This window comes from Cryptococcus neoformans, chromosome 12, assembly GCF_000149385.1.
Source record: "Cryptococcus neoformans var. neoformans B-3501A chromosome 12, whole genome shotgun sequence".
NCBI classification, from domain to species: Eukaryota; Fungi; Basidiomycota; class Tremellomycetes; order Tremellales; family Cryptococcaceae; genus Cryptococcus; species Cryptococcus deneoformans.
In genome coordinates, this window is record NC_009188.1 from 367,569 (window position 1) to 386,914 (window position 19,346).

General features: G+C 47.3%; 4 protein-coding genes across 4 annotated transcripts; 2 read left to right on the forward strand and 2 right to left on the reverse strand.

The window, feature by feature from the left end:
- Positions 1–3,154: 3,154 nt before the first annotated feature.
- CNBL1230 (hypothetical protein) lies at positions 3,155–4,853 on the reverse strand (the record flags this gene model as incomplete). The annotated part of the gene is made up of 7 exons (XM_767415.1): positions 3,155–3,482; positions 3,542–3,810; positions 3,857–3,971; positions 4,018–4,101; positions 4,151–4,162; positions 4,218–4,275; positions 4,328–4,853. The coding sequence occupies 7 exons, from the start codon at positions 4,851–4,853 to the stop codon at positions 3,155–3,157; spliced, it is 1,392 nt and encodes a 463-aa protein (XP_772508.1).
- Positions 4,854–5,278: 425 nt separating this feature from the next.
- On the forward strand, positions 5,279–7,919 carry CNBL1240 (hypothetical protein; the record flags this gene model as incomplete). The annotated part of the gene is made up of 7 exons (XM_767416.1): positions 5,279–5,413; positions 5,533–5,625; positions 5,728–5,789; positions 5,839–5,929; positions 5,981–6,284; positions 6,334–6,718; positions 6,767–7,919. 7 exons carry the CDS (start codon positions 5,279–5,281, stop codon positions 7,917–7,919), a joined length of 2,223 nt encoding a protein of 740 aa, XP_772509.1.
- A 573-nt stretch (positions 7,920–8,492) lies between these two features.
- On the forward strand, positions 8,493–14,223 carry CNBL1250 (hypothetical protein; the record flags this gene model as incomplete). Its single annotated transcript, XM_767417.1, has 30 exons — positions 8,493–8,815; positions 8,866–8,997; positions 9,045–9,253; positions 9,306–9,325; positions 9,381–9,529; positions 9,578–9,632; positions 9,684–9,702; positions 9,748–9,972; positions 10,027–10,442; positions 10,493–10,571; positions 10,616–10,677; positions 10,730–10,876; positions 10,936–10,980; positions 11,049–11,099; positions 11,153–11,291; positions 11,338–11,417; positions 11,475–11,708; positions 11,764–11,860; positions 11,913–11,956; positions 12,008–12,368; positions 12,427–12,463; positions 12,516–12,598; positions 12,650–12,729; positions 12,788–13,199; positions 13,264–13,478; positions 13,528–13,667; positions 13,731–13,809; positions 13,866–13,890; positions 13,942–14,047; positions 14,097–14,223. The coding sequence occupies 30 exons, from the start codon at positions 8,493–8,495 to the stop codon at positions 14,221–14,223; spliced, it is 4,191 nt and encodes a 1,396-aa protein (XP_772510.1).
- A 244-nt stretch (positions 14,224–14,467) lies between these two features.
- Positions 14,468–18,613, reverse strand: CNBL1260 (hypothetical protein; the record flags this gene model as incomplete). Its single annotated transcript, XM_767418.1, has 22 exons — positions 14,468–14,721; positions 14,780–15,177; positions 15,230–15,358; positions 15,420–15,532; positions 15,585–15,639; positions 15,698–15,741; positions 15,797–16,114; positions 16,165–16,241; positions 16,295–16,373; positions 16,433–16,521; positions 16,577–16,679; positions 16,744–16,794; positions 16,852–16,940; positions 16,989–16,997; positions 17,133–17,152; positions 17,213–17,393; positions 17,447–17,520; positions 17,569–17,650; positions 17,701–17,729; positions 17,784–17,842; positions 17,897–18,393; positions 18,448–18,613. 22 exons carry the CDS (start codon positions 18,611–18,613, stop codon positions 14,468–14,470), a joined length of 2,916 nt encoding a protein of 971 aa, XP_772511.1.
- Between the last annotated feature and the right edge of the window lie 733 nt (positions 18,614–19,346).

The following is a 19,346-nucleotide window of genomic DNA, read 5'->3' on the forward strand; positions in this document are numbered from 1 at the left end:
AGCAACCTTGGGTTTAAAGCTCGGTGCCTCATCATCGCTACTTTCGTTGTCGACAATTTCGGTCACTTCCGTATCCATTGAATTTATAGATACTGGTCGCTGTTGAGCAGGAGGTGACCTGGATAGGCCTGCTTTCGCGGAAGGACCGGGTAAATCAGTAGTTTCAACACCTGTACCTGTTGTACCCCCAGTCATTTTTGCTAATGCCTCCTGAAGCCTGAATAAACGCCTAGAAGGTTCATGATACATCCTCACTGATTGGGATGTACCTGTCGGAACTGTTTGTTCATCTTTGTCTTCTTCAAGTCTCCATAGAACAGCGTTGGATTGCTCTGAAACTAGGTTGGGCCGTGGAAAAGCGAGGTCTACCTGAGAGGTGTTGCCTTCGAATTCCGCCGGCGGCACAATGTCGTATTTAGTCTCGTATGGGAAGGACCGATCAGGAATGATGACTGATGCGGCATCATCAGCGCTCATCAATGAAGGCAGCATGGAGGTGTTTGCCGGAGAGATGGGGTAGGAGATGGCAGATTTCTGGCTGGCATTGCTCTGTAAATCGCGTTTGGAGATAAAAAGTGCAGCAAGAGCCGACCGGCTGACGCGTGTAAACGTCCGAGACACCCGCTGTCGCATTCTGCCTTGTTTTGTTCGTTCCTTCCCATTTTTCTCCTCGTCAGAGCTATGATCAAGGAATGAACTAAATCAATGTAAGCATGTGGTTTCGTATAGGGATTGAACTTACCTTTCACCTGTCAAAGCAGTATTAATACGTGTAAGAGCTGCACTCGACGCGTTTCTTGATTGTTCAAGCAAGGCTTCGGATTGACAAGCCGGATTGGCCGGTGCTTCTTCTTGTCAGAAGAGGAGATGGACCACTCAGCAAGGAGCCCGTACTCAACTCCATGGAATCCGGACTGGTAGGACTAACAAACCCTGTGCGGGGAGTGCTGCCATTTGAGCTGGAAGCATATAAACGACTTGCGAACATCAGCATGTCTTCACAAACATCGTGTTGGCTCCGTCATACCTAATCCTTGGGACCGTCTCGTCCCGATAAGAAACCCTACCCCCCATACTAGCCGAAGTTGGGGGCTCAATCTCCCCTGCAGACGACGCAGCAGAGTGAGATTGATTGCGCCACGCAGCCGGATTAGGGGGGAGACCCATTGAGAGCTCAAATGGTGGAGCTACCTCATTGTCAGTACCGATAAGACATGGGGAAGAGGGATTGGAAACCTCACTGGTGGCTACACTATGTGTACTTCGGTCGCTTTCAAGGCTTTGCCTAGAAGAACGGCGGCTGGAGGAGATATGAGGATTGTAATGTTGGTTCATTTCATATGACTTTTCGTGTATTTTGGATTATGAATGTGCTGATCGTGATCAAACAGCCTTTTTATTCAAAATAGAATTTTGATGTTTTGGAATTAGTGAGAGTGAGCGAAGAGGTCATGCCTCACCTCTTCCCCTTTTAACCCTGTTGTTTAACCCTATTTTGTTTACCTGCATCAGGAATTTCAATCCCCGCCTCAACTTCCGCTTGATTCAACGCCTCTCAGCTCACACGGTGCTCTGCTGATCACGTTTAGCGATATCTCACCTTTCTGCTTAATGTCGTATACTTCAATGGTTACCCTCGTTGCTGGCAATCGGAGGACCGGAGTAAAAAGTTTGTGAAAGCAGTCGAAGAAGGGAGAAAAAAGAAGTCCTTTATTTGTTCACTTACGAGACTCACCCGGAAGATCATTCCAGAAATGCATAGTCGCCATTCCACGCGAAATAATTGTCGGCGAATTCGCCAGGAATCACCCTGTTTTCTATTACAATTACCAGCCTCCCGCTTTCCCCTGTTATGATCTCAATTGACACGAATGCACAATGGGTGGCGGACGACGAGATGGGTTAAACACTCTATATGACAACCCTGACTAGAAAACCGCTTTCAACGATACGTTGCTCAAATGAAACAGCCAAGTCATATATCCTTTCTGTCTTCTTTTTTCGCAACTTTTGCACCAACTTTTACCCCAGTAACTGAGTGTTACCTGAGCATCCCGTGCGTAAACAATTCACACCACACCTATAACGACAAAACATTATCGCCTTTTAACAAGTATTACTCATTTCTATCGCTGGAGTATGTAGACTGGGTGCTATCGTCGTCAAAGTTTTGAGGGATGACTAAACTTTCATTGCTCACTCTCCCCCTTCCTGCGGTTTCTTCGTCAGCCTTCTTTACAAGGTCCGTGTGAGAAATTGGAAGGGAAGCTATAGAAGGTAGTTCACTCGTCATTGTGGGCCGACAGATAGGTGATCGAAGAATATTTCGCCACATGACATTCTCTTCCTTGGAGAACGGTTTAGACCTTTTGAATGGTCGCAAGATCCTCGTCTCTAAGATCCTCCAGGACGAAGAAGAGGTCTGGGAGTCATTGCCGGTCATTCTCGAAATCGAATCGGATGTATTGACTCGTGACGGACTCGGGTGTCTTATATCCTGGGGGGAGCTAGTAGGAGTTGTAAAATAGTCAGAAGGTTTGCTTGATGAATTAGAACGAGGATCACTTGTTGTCAGAGGAGTTGTAGAATTTGGTGTTGTGGTTAGGGCCTGGGGGGAAAAGGACCCGTCGCTGACTGCCAAGTTGGCAGTTTTTGGTGGGAAGATGGTGTATGTGCCACTGCTGGAAGCTATTTCAATGTCAGCATGTTGCGTGCAGACTGTCAGAGGACAAAGAAAGGAAGCTCACCGGAGCCTCTCGAGTTTTGCTGGGGAGACATAATTTGTTTTAAGCTGTCGTATTTTCGCAATACTTTATGTTTTCTTCTGCGCTTAGAGCGTGGCTGCTCACCGTGTCGCAAAATCAACTTTCTTATATATCTGGACATTAAATAATCACTGTAGCCACTTATCCGACTCATGCCCCCGGCTTCGACATGCTTTCATTGTCGGCCAATGTCGAATGTTTTCGCCGTAAAGGAAGGTATCAGCAGATATGCAATGCCTCGCTTCCATTTATGCTGACAGGAAATCCTAATGACTCCAAGCGAAAAGACGCGAATGATAGCTGTCGTGTTTGAAACCCAAATGAACGATGGTAAGTACATGCGGCCACAAACAAGTCTGACCTCTCCGGCTGGAATTCTATCCCCGACTCTAGTCCTCATCATGGGAGCATCCGTCGTCCTCCACTTTTTTGGCCTTCTTCGCTTTTCCCTTGGCAGCAGGCTTCTTTTTTTCTTTGGGCGGATTGATCGCATCCCGCTCTTTCCTCCACCGCTTTTCGATCTCCCCCTTCTTGACCTCCCATTCATCATCTTCGATGGCCTGGATCTCGTATAAGAGGGCAATTTCCTTTGTCCAGATGGAAAGATGTTCGGCGGGGGTGGGGGCGTCTGGCGCGGGCGTTTCAAGGACGAGCGGTATACCCGTCATGAGAGGGTCGCGCATGATGCATCTGAAAGCTGTGAGACCGATCTCGCCACTCAAGACTTAAGTTAGCTTTGTTTGATCACTCGTGAAACAAGACACAGGGCCACCTACAGACCGATATTCTCGTGTAAATCCTTGTTCGCGCCCAGATTCGCCTTAGAATCATTTAAATGTACACCACCCAAGTACTTGTTTCCAACCACCTCGTCAAACCTTTTCATAGTCTCGGCGTATGTCTCCGGCGTTCGAATATCGTAACCAGCAGCAAAAGTATGGCAAGTGTCGATACAGACGCGGACACGGGACTTGTCTTCGACAAGTTTAATGATAGAGGAAAGGTCTGACCATGCTGTACCAACAATGTTGGATCCTGCGTTGGCCTGAATCAAATTAGACAGTGATCTTTAGTAACGACTGGGGACTAACCATGTTCTCGATCACGGTGATGACTTCAGGGACATCTTTGTGCACTTGGTTGATGGCTTTTGCGATAAGAGCAAAACTTTCTTCCTTGGTACAAGCGCCAACTGTGGATCCAGGACTACTCGGGTGAGGATTCGAAAGGCATAGAGACGGAAAGCACATACTGCCAGTTGTAGAGTTTAATACCAAGCTGGTGGCAACGTGCAATATCATCTTTGAAACATTCGTAGGAGACTTTCCACTTGGCCCTATTGTGATGTCAGATGTCTATATAGGCTTGAATCTCTGAGAGCTTACGGGTCGGGGTTTCTGCAGAGGCGAAGTGTTAACAAAATGCTCATGTGCGACGCGACAATTAACTCACCCTAGGTTGATGAGATAACTGCCGTGGACCAGTATACTCTCCGGGCCATAGCCCATTCCTTTGGATGTGTAATTCAGCACTCGATGGTTCATATACGGCAATTTACTCACCACCTTCCTCCTTGCTCTTCATGAGCTCTTTGAATCTCTGAACTGTCTCATCTTCATACGGCTTACTCTTCCACTGTCTTTGACTCTTGACAAACAGAGCCAACCCATTCGCGCCTGCTAGACCTGCTCTCAGTAATGCTGTAGCCGGACCACCAGCAGCAGATACATGTGCTCCCAAAAGCATCGGTTGTGATTTGTCGTTCTGAGGGGCAATACCTCCGTTAGAAGAGGCTGTAGAAGACGGGAGCTTGAATGCGGGGTAACCTTGACGAGGGAGGTGAAGCATCGGTTCTAGTTCAGCTGGGGGCCAAGCTTTGGCCTTGGAAACACGCTGCTTCTTTGCAGCAGCAGGTGCGTCCTCGTTATTATCATTCTCTTTGGTACCCTCATTTTTCGGCTTGGTTGGTCGAACGGCTCTCTTAGGCTTTACGGCCTTGGGAGCAGGAACTTCGGGCTCTAGCTCTGTCAAAGGGGACGACGCTGACCGTTCGCGCTTGGGAGTTGCTGATGTTATCGCGCGCGCCATTGCTATGGGGTAGGAGTATCTTGACCGTCTGAGAGATGCGGATGCGAACCAGGAAGGCATAAACGAAAATGCTGGGAAAGACGAACCGTAAAAGGCGCGCTCGCGTCGAAAATGAGTATTTGGACCCTCCTTCACTCTTTATTTTCAAGACGCGTTTCGGCGATCACCGAAGAAAGCTTACATAAGGCTACTAGATGTGACGCATCCTTCCACGTCAGAGTATTCTTCAACAGTGTTCGATCGCGAGTTGCCGCTCGGTGACTTCCAGGTGTCCATGGATGCGTCCTCCCGATCCCAGCCTCGAGTGACTCTTCATAACAGCTCCGAACAGCTATATACGCCTTCGGGTCTTCCATATCCAGCTCCGCTTTCCTGAGTCCCTACTCCACCCTTATCCCCCATTAGGCAGGTCAAGACCGCCCTTCATGGCACGCCGTTTCGTGCTCTATGGCGTTGCCTCGACCGTGTTCGCCTTTGGCGTGGTCTCTACGGCCCTGCGGACGAGAGCCAACTTTTATGCGGCAGCTGTATCTATTGGAAAGAGCAGCGGATCTATGATGGTGCGTACCAAAGCAGCTACTTGTCGTAGGAGACTTGTTGTGGGGTTGGCTATTTCAAGGCTAGGACAAGGACAAAGGGTTCATGATGATTTGTTGCTGATGCTCGTGTGCATACATAGATACTAGGTAATTTTACCCTCTTCAATGCCATATTATTAGGAATAGGTGTAAAGAATTTATTCTTTGGCCAGCTGCGAACCATCGAATATGAGGTGAGTGCTGAAACCATCTATTTGCTTTGTGCCAGTAGGCTGGCTTTGTGCACGAGCCTCGCGCACCTCCGCTCAATGTCTTGGACTGACAGGCTACTACAGCATTTATGGGAGAAGTTATGGATGTTCTTAACTGAATCATTGCTGGCACTGGCCATTTTCCGGTATGCAAGCTTGTAAGGATGTCGATATATTCACTGACCTATCGTGCAGAGATGATTTCTCCATTTCTTTCATGGCCATGTTCAGCGTCTTGGTGTTCTTGAAGTGTTTCCACTGGATTACAGCCGATCGAGTAGACTATGTGAGTACAACATATCATTCCTCCCACCTCTTACGCTCACCTTTTGCACAGATGGATCAAATTCCTCCGCCAGGTCCGCCTAGGCAATTCCACATCCGAATGGTCTCCATCATCTCCCTCCTTATGCTCCTCGACTTCCTCTTTGTCTCATATTCTCTCGAAACTATACTTCTCGAGGGTGTGTCCGCCATGATCATCTTTGCATCCGAATTCATCATTCTTCAGGCGACGATCGCCGGCAGCGCAGCTAGGTACGCTGTTGGTGTGATAGATTTGAGACGGGCTCGGGGAAGAGAAGATGCACCAGTCTGGGAGGCAAAGAGCACGTACCTCTTCTACATCGATCTTTCTGTTGGTCAGTTGGTCTTACGTCTCTAACGAATCGAGCAACTGACTTTCTGCAGACTTTGTCAAACTCCTCACCTACCTCATGTTCTTCACAGTCATCTTCCTCAACTACGGTCTCCCGCTTCACATTCTCCGTGACGTCTATCTGACCTTCATGTCATTCATGGGCCGAATTCGCGATCTTATGCGTTACCGACGCGCCACGCGTGATATGGACAACTTGTATCCCGACGCCACTGAAGAGGAGCTTGAAAGGTCAGGTGATCGGACGTGTATCATTTGCCGTGAGGAGATGATCTCTCGGAACCAAAGGGAAAGGGAAGGGATGCAAGTTAATGAGGGCGGGCCTAATGAGACGCCAAAGAAACTTCAGTGTGGACATGTGTTCCATTTTCATTGTTTGCGCAGCTGGCTTGAAAGGCAGCAAAAGTGTCCCACTTGGTAAGTTTTGTTTTCGACCTACATAGGGTTGTAGCTCACGATATACAGTCGCCGAGATGTCCTCACGCGTCAGAGACCTCCTGGTCTCGTGTACAACCCTCCAATGCCCCAGGAACCATTAAGGCCCGCCCCAGCTGCACGTCCAGGTGACCACGGTCGAGACGCCCAGCTTGTCGAGCTGATGCGTCAAAACTTGAATGAGTATTTCCCTAATGATAACAACAATCGTCGGGATGGGGCTGCTAGAATATCTACTACTCAAGGCACAAACTCGCGTGCGGGGGAGAGTTCTGGTTCTCAAGAAGGAACTGAGCAAAGGATACAGAGAGGTATTTGGGGAGGACCTATCGTTCCTGGTCGTTTTACTCCTGCTCCACTTGGTGCGGCTCCCAGAATATCTTCACCTTCCACCCCCTTCACATTACACCGAAGTGGGCAAGCAACCCCCACTCGAACCGTTCCTCAAATTTTTGCCAATCAGCAGGAAGACAACGACAACCTCCCATCAAATCCTCGTATTCCTCAAGATTCACCGTCATACTATAACAATTCCCGAGTCGTCTCGGGCAACGTCACACCCTTTTCTTCAAATCCGCCTTTCAGTTTCAGTAATACCGGAGCTGCTAGGGCTACGAGAGAAGAGGCTGGACAGGATGACAATGATGTTAGAAGGCAGGTTGCGGATGCGGCACTGAGAAGATTAGGGGGTATGACTGGGAGCGGGGAGTCTCTACCTTCTGTCAGAGAAGACAAGGGAAAGGAAAGAGAGCACATGCAAGAAGAAAACGAGCTGGACCGATGGGACGCTGTACCTCGTGTCCATGCCCAATTAGCTCCCAAGCAATTCCACGCTCTCGACCACGACCATCTATCTCGCTCCAACAAACGGCCTAAACTTGATAGTTCTGCAGCATACACGCCGCCCTTCGAAAACTGGACACAGAGGATAGAGAGGACATCCGATGGTACCAGGCGAGGATTGGATGAGCGGTTAAAGTTGCTGGGTCAGGTAGATGAAAGGATTTGGGGGTTAGTGGGTGAACTAACGAGATTGAGGAGTGAGTGGGAAGCGGAGGATGGCGCAGTGAGCGGGACATCTTCCCGCTCACGTTCGTCACCGGGTGAGGGTGCTGCTGCACCTGTAGCTGCATCATCTGTGTCTGACCCACCAAGGGGGGACGATAGTGGTGTGGAGCAGTAGTGTAGTGGTATAGTAATCATAACAGCATGGTAGTAGGATATATGTAATCGTTGTCGGCAGTCTTCAGATACCGTACGTAGTTGAGACGTACTACGTAAGTTCCTCGGTAATCCGGTATTCTGGGAAGCTGAGTGTCAACGTCTGCGCCTGAGCGGACTGAGTATGCTGCATGCTGCTTGGGAAACTTCTAAAAAGAATGTAATCATTTGTCCATGCATGTACTCTGAAATTAGTATCCTGCATACAGCAGCCAACTGAATAACAGAATGTCCGGATCCCAGTAGCAAAAACCCGGACTGTGCATACTGAAGGGCTAACGCAATAGGTGAGTCACTTTTTGGTCATATCCCACGTTCCGATCGACAACGGCCATCTCCACCTGCAAACCAATGGACACTGACTTTAATCACATAATCGTCTCTATTAGTACAACGTATATCACCCGGCATCCATGAGGCTTGCACAAGCCTGTAGTGAAATCACATGGGTGATCAGAAATTAAAAGATGCGGGTGTGGAGCCGTCGCGATTATTGACGACTGATGCAGCTTCGCCCGAACAAGGCTTGTCAAGTATGGAGGAATGTCTGGGAGAAAACGATCAGCAAAGGCGAAGCTCTGAACCACTGCCAGATCGAGAGTCAGTACAGCCCAGTTCCAATTGCAACATCGTCGAAGATCTCGAACTTGTGCCGATCCAGCACACCGACATACCCCCGGTAACACCTTCACAAATTAACAACCCATCTACCTTGGTCAAATTAGAAGAGCAAGAGAGATTACACAGGGAAAACGAAGACTGGAGGAAAAACGCCCTTCTCAATTTACCACCGCCTCTGCCGTATGATTTGGTAGTGGAAAAACTTACAATAGGCGTGCCGAATCGCAAAGCTCTTAGGTAAGTCGGATAGGGTTTTTGATGTTATCGCTAAGATTGACGCATGGCAGATGGGTACCCAGCCTATTTAAGGTCTTTGCAAAGAGGAAGGAAAAGGATGAAGAGGAGCCAGGAAAGCCAAAGAAGAAGTGGATTTTGCAAGATGTCAACTGCGAGTGCCAGAATGGAGAGGTTCTGGCAATGTAAGTTAAGCGGATATCTTTTGGATCAAGATTTGACCATCCTTTAGACTGGGCGGTTCAGGATCAGGCAAGACGACCCTGTTGAATGCTATTGCAAATCGCGTATCCGGTTTACCCACTGCCAATGGCGAAGTGGCTTATTTCTCTGTAGAACCGCATGCGGGTGTCAGGAGAGGGATAAAACTAGAGAAAGGGCAAATGAAAAAGCGTATAGGGTTTGTGAGGCAACAGGATTTCTTGGTAGAGTGCTTAACCGGTGGGTCGTAGTATCGCAATCCCTAAAGAGATGTGCTAAATATGCCGTACAGTTCGAGAAACATTAACCTATGTAGGGGCATGCGTTGCTCACTTTGGAACCTTGCCGACTAACACATCTTTAACAGGCAGCCAAACTCAGACTCCCAAATCATTTGTCAGATGAAGCGATAAGTTTTATCGTGGAACAAACTATTGATGAGCTAGGTTTACGAGATGCCGCCGATACTGTTGTTGGTGGTCCCTTAAGAAAGGGTATATCAGGTGGAGAAAAGAGGTGCGTCTTGTCGAGAAATTGTGCTAATACCTGCTGATAAGATGGTAGGCGGTTGTCGATAGGCTGTGCCTTGGTTACTCTACCTAGCGTACTAATTCTGGATGTGAGTAGAGTGGTTGATACAGAGTTGAAGTCACCGGCTGACTGTGCTTAGGAACCTACATCTGGCCTGGGTATGTCTTTGTTTAGCCCTTTTTGACGCCACTGATTTGTTGTAGACGCTTTCACATCATATTTATTGCTTCTCACCTTGTCACAGCTTGCTCGTCGAGGACGAACTATCATTCTATCAATCCACGCCCCTCGTTCAGACGCTTTTGAGATTTTCGACCGAATAGCACTTTTATCCAAGGGTGAAATTGTGTATTCTGGGCTTCGGAAGGACTGCCTGGCGTGGTTTTATAGCCTTGGGCATGAAGTCGAGCGAGGAGTCAACCCGCTAGGTCTATCGCGTTTCTATCATGAAAATGACATTTATTAATTGACAATCGATACAGATTTCTTGATCGACGTCTCTTCTGTTGATAATCGTACCCCTGAGAATGAAGAGGCTTCTATCGCACGCGTTCGCTCATTAGTCCAAGCTTGGAACAATCGCTCCCCAGCTCACTGGGCCGATAACCTCGAAAAAGCATCCATGCGAAGCTCAACTTCCTTCATATCCATCGATAACCTTTCACCTCAAGGAAACAATTCTGATGAGGTCTCAAGTAACGGGGTAGGCGGAGACGATGCTTCACGAGATATAGGTGCTAGGGATGAGCAACGACCGGGACTATGGAAGCAAACAAGGGTGCTGACTGCCAGGGCACATCGAAATGTATACAGAAACGTGCCCCAGTTAGTCGGATTTGCAATACAGGCGGTGTTATTAGGGGTCATCATTGGCGTAACGTACTACCAACTACCTGAAGTAAGTTCATACCTCTTGCGTTCTTGGAAAATAACCAACGACCGGTTCAGACACCCACCGGTATTCAAAGTTTGAAAAACCTGAGTTTCCAGCTCATACCAGGTGTTTTTTATCTACAACAGGTGTTTTGTAAGTGAGTGCCATGGAAAAAAGTACTCCCTAACAAATTCTAGGGATCTATAAATTCTGTACCGACCTTGTCATCTTTGATCGAGAAAGAGAAGACCGTCTTTACGTATGTGACACATCACCAAATAAATATATGCATCGCTGACCATGTGATACAGGACGTTATCCCCTATGTACTCTCTGATTTTATTTCGTATCTCGTTCCCAGTATCTTATCACCCACCATCTATGTTGTCTTGGTCTATTTCATATCAAAGCTTCGTACAGATGAGCTGGCGGCAAATCTTTTCATCAGTATCGCATCTGTGCGTCTACTTATGACTGTGCAGGTCAAGTCATGGTATGCTGACACAAAGTGACATAGACCATTCTTGTACAATTTACCACTCAGGGTTTGGCGTTGCTCTCTGTGGGTCGTCAACAAGTGGCTCGTTGCAAGTCACTCACTGACGAATTATTTTAGGCCTCATTACTCAGGTCCTTTTCGGCGGCATCCATGCTGGGAAACTCACTGAATTTATTTCAAATGTACGGCATTTATATGTATCTGAGTGATCCGGCGCTGACAATTACGCTATCAGTATGAGCTCCGGGTTTATATTGTAGGTCGTGTTCCAACTTTCCATAGGTGGCGTTTTGCTCAGCTTGATTTCTCCAGGACGAATGTGCCTGTGTATGTGGCATGGATCAGATGGATAAGCCCTTACTTTTACTCTTTTCGTGAGCGCCTCCTATCTAGTCCAAATCGATTATATCTCAAACCAAGTCCTAGGAATCATTGCGACGACGCAGTTTAAAGACCGAGTATTCGATTGCCCGGCAGAATCAAACGCCAATCTGAATCAAGTGAGCGCTCTTTATACAATCTCCGAGCTACACTTACTAATGGCTATTTTGTCATAGTGTCGGGGTAACAATGTCTTGAATGGCCTCAACTTTGATTACACCATCAACATTGGAGTGTGGTTTGGAGGACTGATTGGTCTTGCAATTATCGAATACGCTTTGGCATGTGTTGTTCTATGGGGATTGCCTGCTGGTGGAGTGAAACACGCCTCAGAAATTGACTCGCATCATCGTGGCAAAGAGACTGATGTGAGGGAAAGTCATATCACGAGGGATAAAATCGATGTATCTGTAAGTATATCAGCGTTGACGGATGTCGAGAGGCTAATGACATCCTGGTTTGCAGGTGAGAAATCTCAGTTTGATGTGGAAGAGACGAGGGAGAGGGCCCCTCAAGGATAGGGAAAAGATCATCTTAAATGATTTATCTTTGGATTTTCCGGGTAAGTGCATTTTGTGAGATATAGGTGACCAAACCTCATTTGCTTTGGGTAGCCGGTGAAGTTTCAGCGATTTTGGGACCTTCTGGAGCCGGGAAGGTAGGTGCCTTTGATATCAAGGATTGAGCACGGCTACTGATAGAATTACAGTCAACACTCTTGCAACTGATTGCCGGAAGACAACTCAATCCAGGTCCCCTTTCACATTACACGATCTCGGGTACTCTTCTCTTCGCAAACAAGCCCGTTTCTCGTACCACCCAATCCAATGTCGCTTTCGTAGAACAAGATGATGATTGGCATCTACCTTCACTCACTGTTCGTGAAACACTCACCTATGCTGCTATATTACGACTTCCGGTTAAGATGCCCAAGAAGCAGAAGGTTGCGAGGGCGGAAACAGTGTTGAGAATGCTGGGACTCAAGGACTGTGCAGATCTTCCGATTGGTGGGGCTTTGTTAAAAGGTATTAGTGGCGGTGAGAAAAGAAGATTGAGTCTAGCTGTGCAAAGTGAGTTGCTGGTCACAAATGGTCCAATTTCAGTGGCTTATGCGAGCATAATCTTCAGTGATTAATGACCCCGCGGTCTTGGTGGTTGACGAGCCGTGCGTTTCTTATGCTTCAGGTCTGCCACAGTACTGATTTATTCGTTATCAGAACTTCTGGACTTGACGCTAGTATTGCTCTCGGGGTCATGCACGTTTTACGCGATATTGCGGCTACTGGACGGACAGTTATAGGTACGCTCCCAACTTCATGTGAATGTATCAGACGCTAAACATAGGGCAAAGCTACTATTCATCAGCCACGCAGTGACATCTGGAAGCTTACTGACAACGTCACTTTGTTGGCAAAGGGAGGTACCATAGCTGTGAGCATCTGTCGTTCCAAGGCACCCCTTGGACCCTAGCTGATTACCCTCTTGACAGTATACTGGAAAACGTTCGGATGCCGTCCAGTACTTTGCTTCCATTAATCACGCCATGCCTTCCGAATTTTTCAATCCCGCCGATCACCTTTTGGATCTTGTCTCCATCGATCCTCGAGTCTCCTACCATCACCAGTCATTAACTCGAGTCAACGGCCTTACATCTCAATGGCGAATCCGATCAGTTGGACAGGAAAATGGAGATGAACAAGACAAGAATGGCGCAGACTCTGCGATTATCAAACACGGAGAAGGAACTACACCGATGAAGATAGCTTTGCCTGTCGTGTTGGAGAGACACTGGAAAAATCTATGGAGGCGCAAGGATGTGTTTTTCAACAGACTAGCGCAGACCCCGTTATTGGGAGCATTGTTTATTTTATTCTTCCAAAGGCTTACTTATGGACCAGCAGGTTCGTTCTTCTGAGCTTTTACATCTCTTATATGGTCCCTTTTCTAATAGATCTTTTACCACAGGTGCTCAAGATCGAATCGGTGTCACTATTGAGTCCACTTCAGCAATCGCTTTCGTCGGTCTTCTCAATGCCATGTCAATATTCCCTGCCGATAGGAATCTCTACCTTCACGAGGCTAAGTCTTCTGCTCGGTACTCACCGGCAACCTTTATGATTACTTACTCTTTGGTCGAGGTTGGATTTGAGTTGCTGGGCGGGTTCGGCTACGGTGCTATCGTGAGTACATATACTTTTTTGAATGAATTTAGAGTTAACTTGGATGTAGATGAACGTCGCTATAGGTATGCAGACTTCAGCAAGAATATATTTCGAATACTCCATATCGATCTGGGCAATGGTCAATATGGGTGAAAGTTTTGCTATGATCTTTGGAAGCTGGATTCAGACGGAAGGCTTGACCGTAACGTGAGCATTTTAACTAGAACAAGAGTGTCATTGGAGGCTTATCTCGGATCATCATTCAATCAGAGTCGTTTCCACTTTTCTCTCACTCATTGGACAAGTCAGTGGTGTCATATCGCTATCTGTGCCTGCTTGGTTGGCAGCCGTAAGTCATCAACACGGGGTAATGTTGTACATAAACTGATTATGTTATTTTTATAGATTGCCTGGGGTACATGCGTTAAAGGTGGGTCGCAATCAGGCAAATGAATTGTAATCTGAGGTATTGGTGGCGTAGCCGCGACGAGAATTCAAATTATCAACGAGGCTGTCGGTTTAGAATTCCATTGTACCAATGAGGAAATTTCATCAGGAGCATGTGTGGCTCAAAGTGGCGAGCAACTGTAAGCTAAACTGACCAAATTACTGCAGGCATCGCTGATTGTATATCAGTCTTGCATTATTCAACTGGCACGATCTTGACACGGGGAAGTTTGTGGGGGTCATGATCGCTGTATGTATAGCGTGGAGGATTATGGCCTGGGCATCTTTGGCGGCGAGGGTTGGAGGAATCAGATAGTAGAAGATTCATCTTGTACGGAATTGCTGTTCTAGGGACTGTCTTGAGCATTACCGCTCATCTACATATTCGATTTTATACTGCTGGATTCGGTAGAAGTTTTGATTGAATACATGTTGGCGATTCACTATATCATTTACAATTACTATATTTTGCGGAACACAAATATGGCAGCGCAGCGCTAGATATTATAAGTCCGTTTGTTTCGTCCATTAACAAGTCTGCTTTTTGAAAATATTGTCCTTTACCACATAAGCTCCCAGGCAGAATTGAGGTCCTGAACAAGACCGGTAATTTTGATTCTGCCTAAGCTCTTGTCATACTCAACCTGGCTATCTTGGACCTTGCTACCGTTGAGGGTGACTTCGGAAGGTTCAGTCCAAACACCAACAATGGTAATAGTCTTGAGCTTGCCAGCAATGGTGTAGCTGCCGACAGCTGTGGAAGAGAGTTTGCAGGAATCAGTGGATTTAAATGTGAGGCAAGTCTGTTCGGTGACTGCAGCCAATGGGTCAGCCTTGATTGCGGAATATCCAGATAAAAGGAGAAAACCCACCAGGCAAACTTTCACCATCATCAATTTTGGCATCGCCTTCCGCGTAACCTTTGCCGTCAAGCACGACCAGTATAGCGTAACCATTATCTTTTGTCTCCTTGACAGTATAACCAGGCTCGTCGTAGAGCAACAAAGCACTACCACTCCTGACGTGCACACCTATGTTTCCGAGAGGCAAATCGAGAGTAACATCTTCGCCGGAAGAAGTGTCAAGTTTACAGTGAGTCCACCAATCAACCCAGAAAACATCATTCATGGTGGGGAATTGGCCAACTACAGTTGACTCGTTAGGTTGAAGTACTGGAGTGACAAGTACAGAGGGACCAATGAGGAACTGGTAGTCGTTGTCAAGGTAACTGGGGGAGGGGAACTCATGGAAGAGGGGAATAACGGCAGGACTTTAAGCGAAAAAATTAGCTTCTTCGTGATTAGGGAGCGATCAGAACCCACGTTCCGGCAAGAGAGGACTTGGCGAATAATGTCGACCAGTAAGGCAACATCTGATACCTAGCGTTGATGGCCTTGATACTGGCATCACGGACAGAGTCCCAAACATAAGGCTCTTGGCTAATTGCAGATCTACGAAACCTGGATCAATGACTCATCCTTCATCCCTAAATCAGTTAGATGGGCTACTTACTTGATGTTGTGGTTCCTGAAAAATGGGAAGAAAGCACCAAGTTGCATCCATCGGTTACAAAGCTCTTCGTCCGTGTTGCCATTAAAGCCACAGACGTCAGGGCCAACCATGGGCTGCAAACGTCTTGTCAGCACTAGACATTAAATCAGTCCATATTTGACTCACGATACCGAACAAGTTGAACTGTAAGACGCCTTGGATAGACCTCTTCATATAGGCACTGAAGCGGTTAGGTAAGCAAAATATTCAAGAATGATGAATGATGGCCGTAAACTCACAAAGTGGAGAAGTTGTCACCGAGCCAATGGGCGGTCTTTCGACCCTGTTTTTGAGTTTTAGCTCGCCCGGAAGTACGTATCCAAAATATGATTACTCACACTGCCGGCAAACGTAGATCGAGAAACCATGAATGGCCTCTTCCCAGGCTTTAAGGCTAAGAACATGTTGTTCGTAGCATCCTCTTCCATGGAACCCCAAAGATTATGAACACTGTATTCTTGAAGACCTCCATAATGGGTAGCGTTAGGGCTGACTGTCTTGGCGGATAATCTCCCGTAACCGTTGTTAATAGGGTAGGGAGGGACGTCAACGTAAGGAATGGTGAGAACATCGTCTCGACCGATGAGGGAACGACGAAGAGCGGTGTTCTTAGCGGCGTCGCCATCTGCACCGTAAGTGAGGGCGCCATCTACAGTCTGAATGCTTTCAGCGAAGATATATTTGGTAGGAGGCAATGGCGACTTACGACGTTACCGCTGATGCCAGTCACATTTGAATAACCCTCAGGCCAGTCAGTAGGGAATGCGACGGTAGAATAATCGGCTGCCACCTATGGTTAGCCTCTTCCCTGATGCCTGGGTCGCCAAAACACATACGAGGAATGACTGTGGTATTCTCCAAAGACATTGTAGAGTTGCTGGCAGAACCGTCGACGAAAGATGACGGTTCATTCATCTATCGAGCGGTCAGTTAAATGAGTCAAACTTGTCGATCTGCAACTGATTACAACCTACATCAAGCCAGATACCGTCAAAATCGACAATCTGGGAGTAATTGTAGAAGGCCTCTGTCCAAACCTCCTGCATCTTGGGGTGGAACCAGTCTGTTATAACCTATTAGCCAATACTCATGGGTGAAAGCTAAAGGTATCTATTTACCTGGGAAGACGGCGAAAGTTGGCCAGACGGCACCGACGTACTCAGTACCATCAGGGTTTCTCATCCAAACTCCAAGTTCGTGACCCTTGTCATATACATCGAACTATTATAGAGTAGTTGATATCAGTATTAATAATTTCACGAAGCTGAGACAGGTAGGAACATACCCTATCCGTAGCATTGAGCGGATGACCGATAGCCGCGTCGAATATGGGAATCTGTGAGATATAATTAGCACCACAATCTGACAGCTGCCAATATTCAACGAAACCTACGTAGTGCTGGTTGCGAGAGTGAAGAGTCTCCACTAGGTTTCGGTAATCGACCTCTCCATAGTTCTGGTCAAATTGGAATTCTCTGTAGCCTTTACCTCACATTAGCCAAAGAAACATGGTGATTCGTCACTACTCACTCCTCATCCCTATCAACCAAGATCGGATGTTCAGGGAAGATCGACATCAGAGCGTTTTTGGTTGTGCGGAAAGAGGAAGGCATGGCCCGAATATATCAGTTTATGTGCAAACGTAATAGAGTCTATCCGAATATCATGACTTACAGTCGATGTCATTCCATTGTCTACGCAGCTTGATGTCAGCTTGCATGTCTTGAACGGCCGAGAAAATCACAAATACTCACGTCTCCAAAGGAATCCCAGCGTCTCTCATCCTATTGACAACTGAGAGAGTGTCGTTGGCGGAAGTATAACCCCATCGACAAAGATGGAATCCAAAGGACCATTCAGGCATGGATTGCGGAAGGCCGACGGTGGATACGTATTGTTCGGTTACATCGTTGGGGCTTGGACCGGAAACGAAGTCTGATAGAATGGTTAGATACGACATAAGGGGGGACAAGAAATGGGATGCCTACAGAGGTCGAGTGTGCCACCAATGACTCGGTATTGAATAGCACCATCTCGGAGGACAACGTCCATACCATTCGAGCTGTGAATATATTAGCATTTTCCGACCTTCTACAGAGAATTGACCTACTTTCGCAAGAATACGCCATGTGAAGCAAGAGTGCAGGAAGTCTCATTATACCTTACCTCCATGTAGAAGGGATGAGTACCGTCTGCGACGCATGTTAGTAAATCCAGAACGAACAATTAGTGAGAAGCTGACAAAGGTTTTCATCGACAGGGTCAGCGATACTGAGGAACGTTGTCGTTAGCTGTCACCGCTGCAGTCCCCCAACATTCACTTACTCTCTTGCCCACATAGTCTGCACGGTGGAGCTCGAGTTCCTGCGGTAGCCACTTCCGGACTGTAAAAATGTCAGAGTAATTCAAAAAGATTAGACATCGAGATAGATACTTACAACAGCTTCGCCCAAGCCGTAGATGTTCGCTCCGACAGGCAATTTGGAGCTCAACTGCAGATATTGATCCTCAAAGACGAGCGGATGAGCAGGCATAACTGTGTAGTTGCTAGGAGACCCCAAGATGTCTGAAGGGTCTTCATGAATGGGGATACCATCCTTTCTGGTATCGAATAAGATCTCGCCATCTGACTTCCGAGTGACCCAGAAAGCAAAAGGACTGTTCTCGTAGTCGAACTTGAGATCCGATTTGTCGGCACTATCTGTCCCAAAGAGGGTTCGTTTCGGGCGAGGTAAGATGTTGTCATCAATCTGGAATTGCTTGACAGGAGTGTCATAGATGTGGACATGTAGTCGCGATGAAGTCTCGTACTCAACGGAAAGGGTAAGAGATGGAATGTCTGTGCCATACGCGGAACAGTAGGTAATTAAGTCGAGCTGAGCAGAGATTCCACCTGTGGATGTTTGCCTGACTGAATCAGAATTAATGGCGTAGCCTGGAAGTGTTGTCAGCTGCCATATATCGGTAAGTACATGGTAAGACTGCTTACCCTTGCACTGTGTGACATCACCAGAGAAGTCAGGTTGCTGACTGGCAACGGCCCAGCTGCTTTGATCTCGTAGTTGGAAAGACTCGAGGGTGGCAGGCCTGTATGCAGGAATGGCTCCTGCCAGTATGGGGAGAAGCAAGGTGAGAAACTGGAATAAAAGAGTCATAGCAGATGTGGGGGACGAGAAAGGAAGGTCTTGAAAGAGCTATGCATAATAGTCTCTTATGTGAATGGCAGCGTCGATGCGGTAAGCACTCTCCAATCTCTTGAACCGGCAATCTTTCCCGTCTGCATAAATGTTTCCATGCGAAGCTCCTTGCACTTTTGATCACAAGTTCGGCTAGATATACCAGGCACCAAATGCCCGCCGGTACTCTCACCTTGGGGTCCCGCATCTTCAACGACTATATATGGGATACGGGGCTCGGTGGATATATGACGATACTATATCAAATGCGGCGTGGGCGGCGCCATGTGCACCGAGGCAAAGGACAACAGTGGTTGCGTATTCATTCCCTAGATATAAGGGCGTAAAATGATCGATAACGGCGAAGCTTATCCGGCTGTTCAGGTCAGGTGGTGAAGATTAGCATTACGTCCTGGCTCGTGCGGCTCCTTGACGGCAAAATCCCACAGATTCCTCAGAGTCGACGAGGATTTAATGGCTTACAAAGGTCTGGAGCATGCGCAGGTTGGAAATGGAGGCCGCAAGGGAAAGGGGGGAGGGAGGATACTATATGAGGATAGGTGTCGATGAGTCACGCTAACGCAGACTGAAGGAAGAGGAAAACGTTGAGAAATGATGACGTCTTCCGGAAAGTGTGATCGTCGGAAAAAGGCGCCCCGCAACACAAACTATCAATAGTCCAGGCACATCCTTCGCATCTTTGTGACTCTTC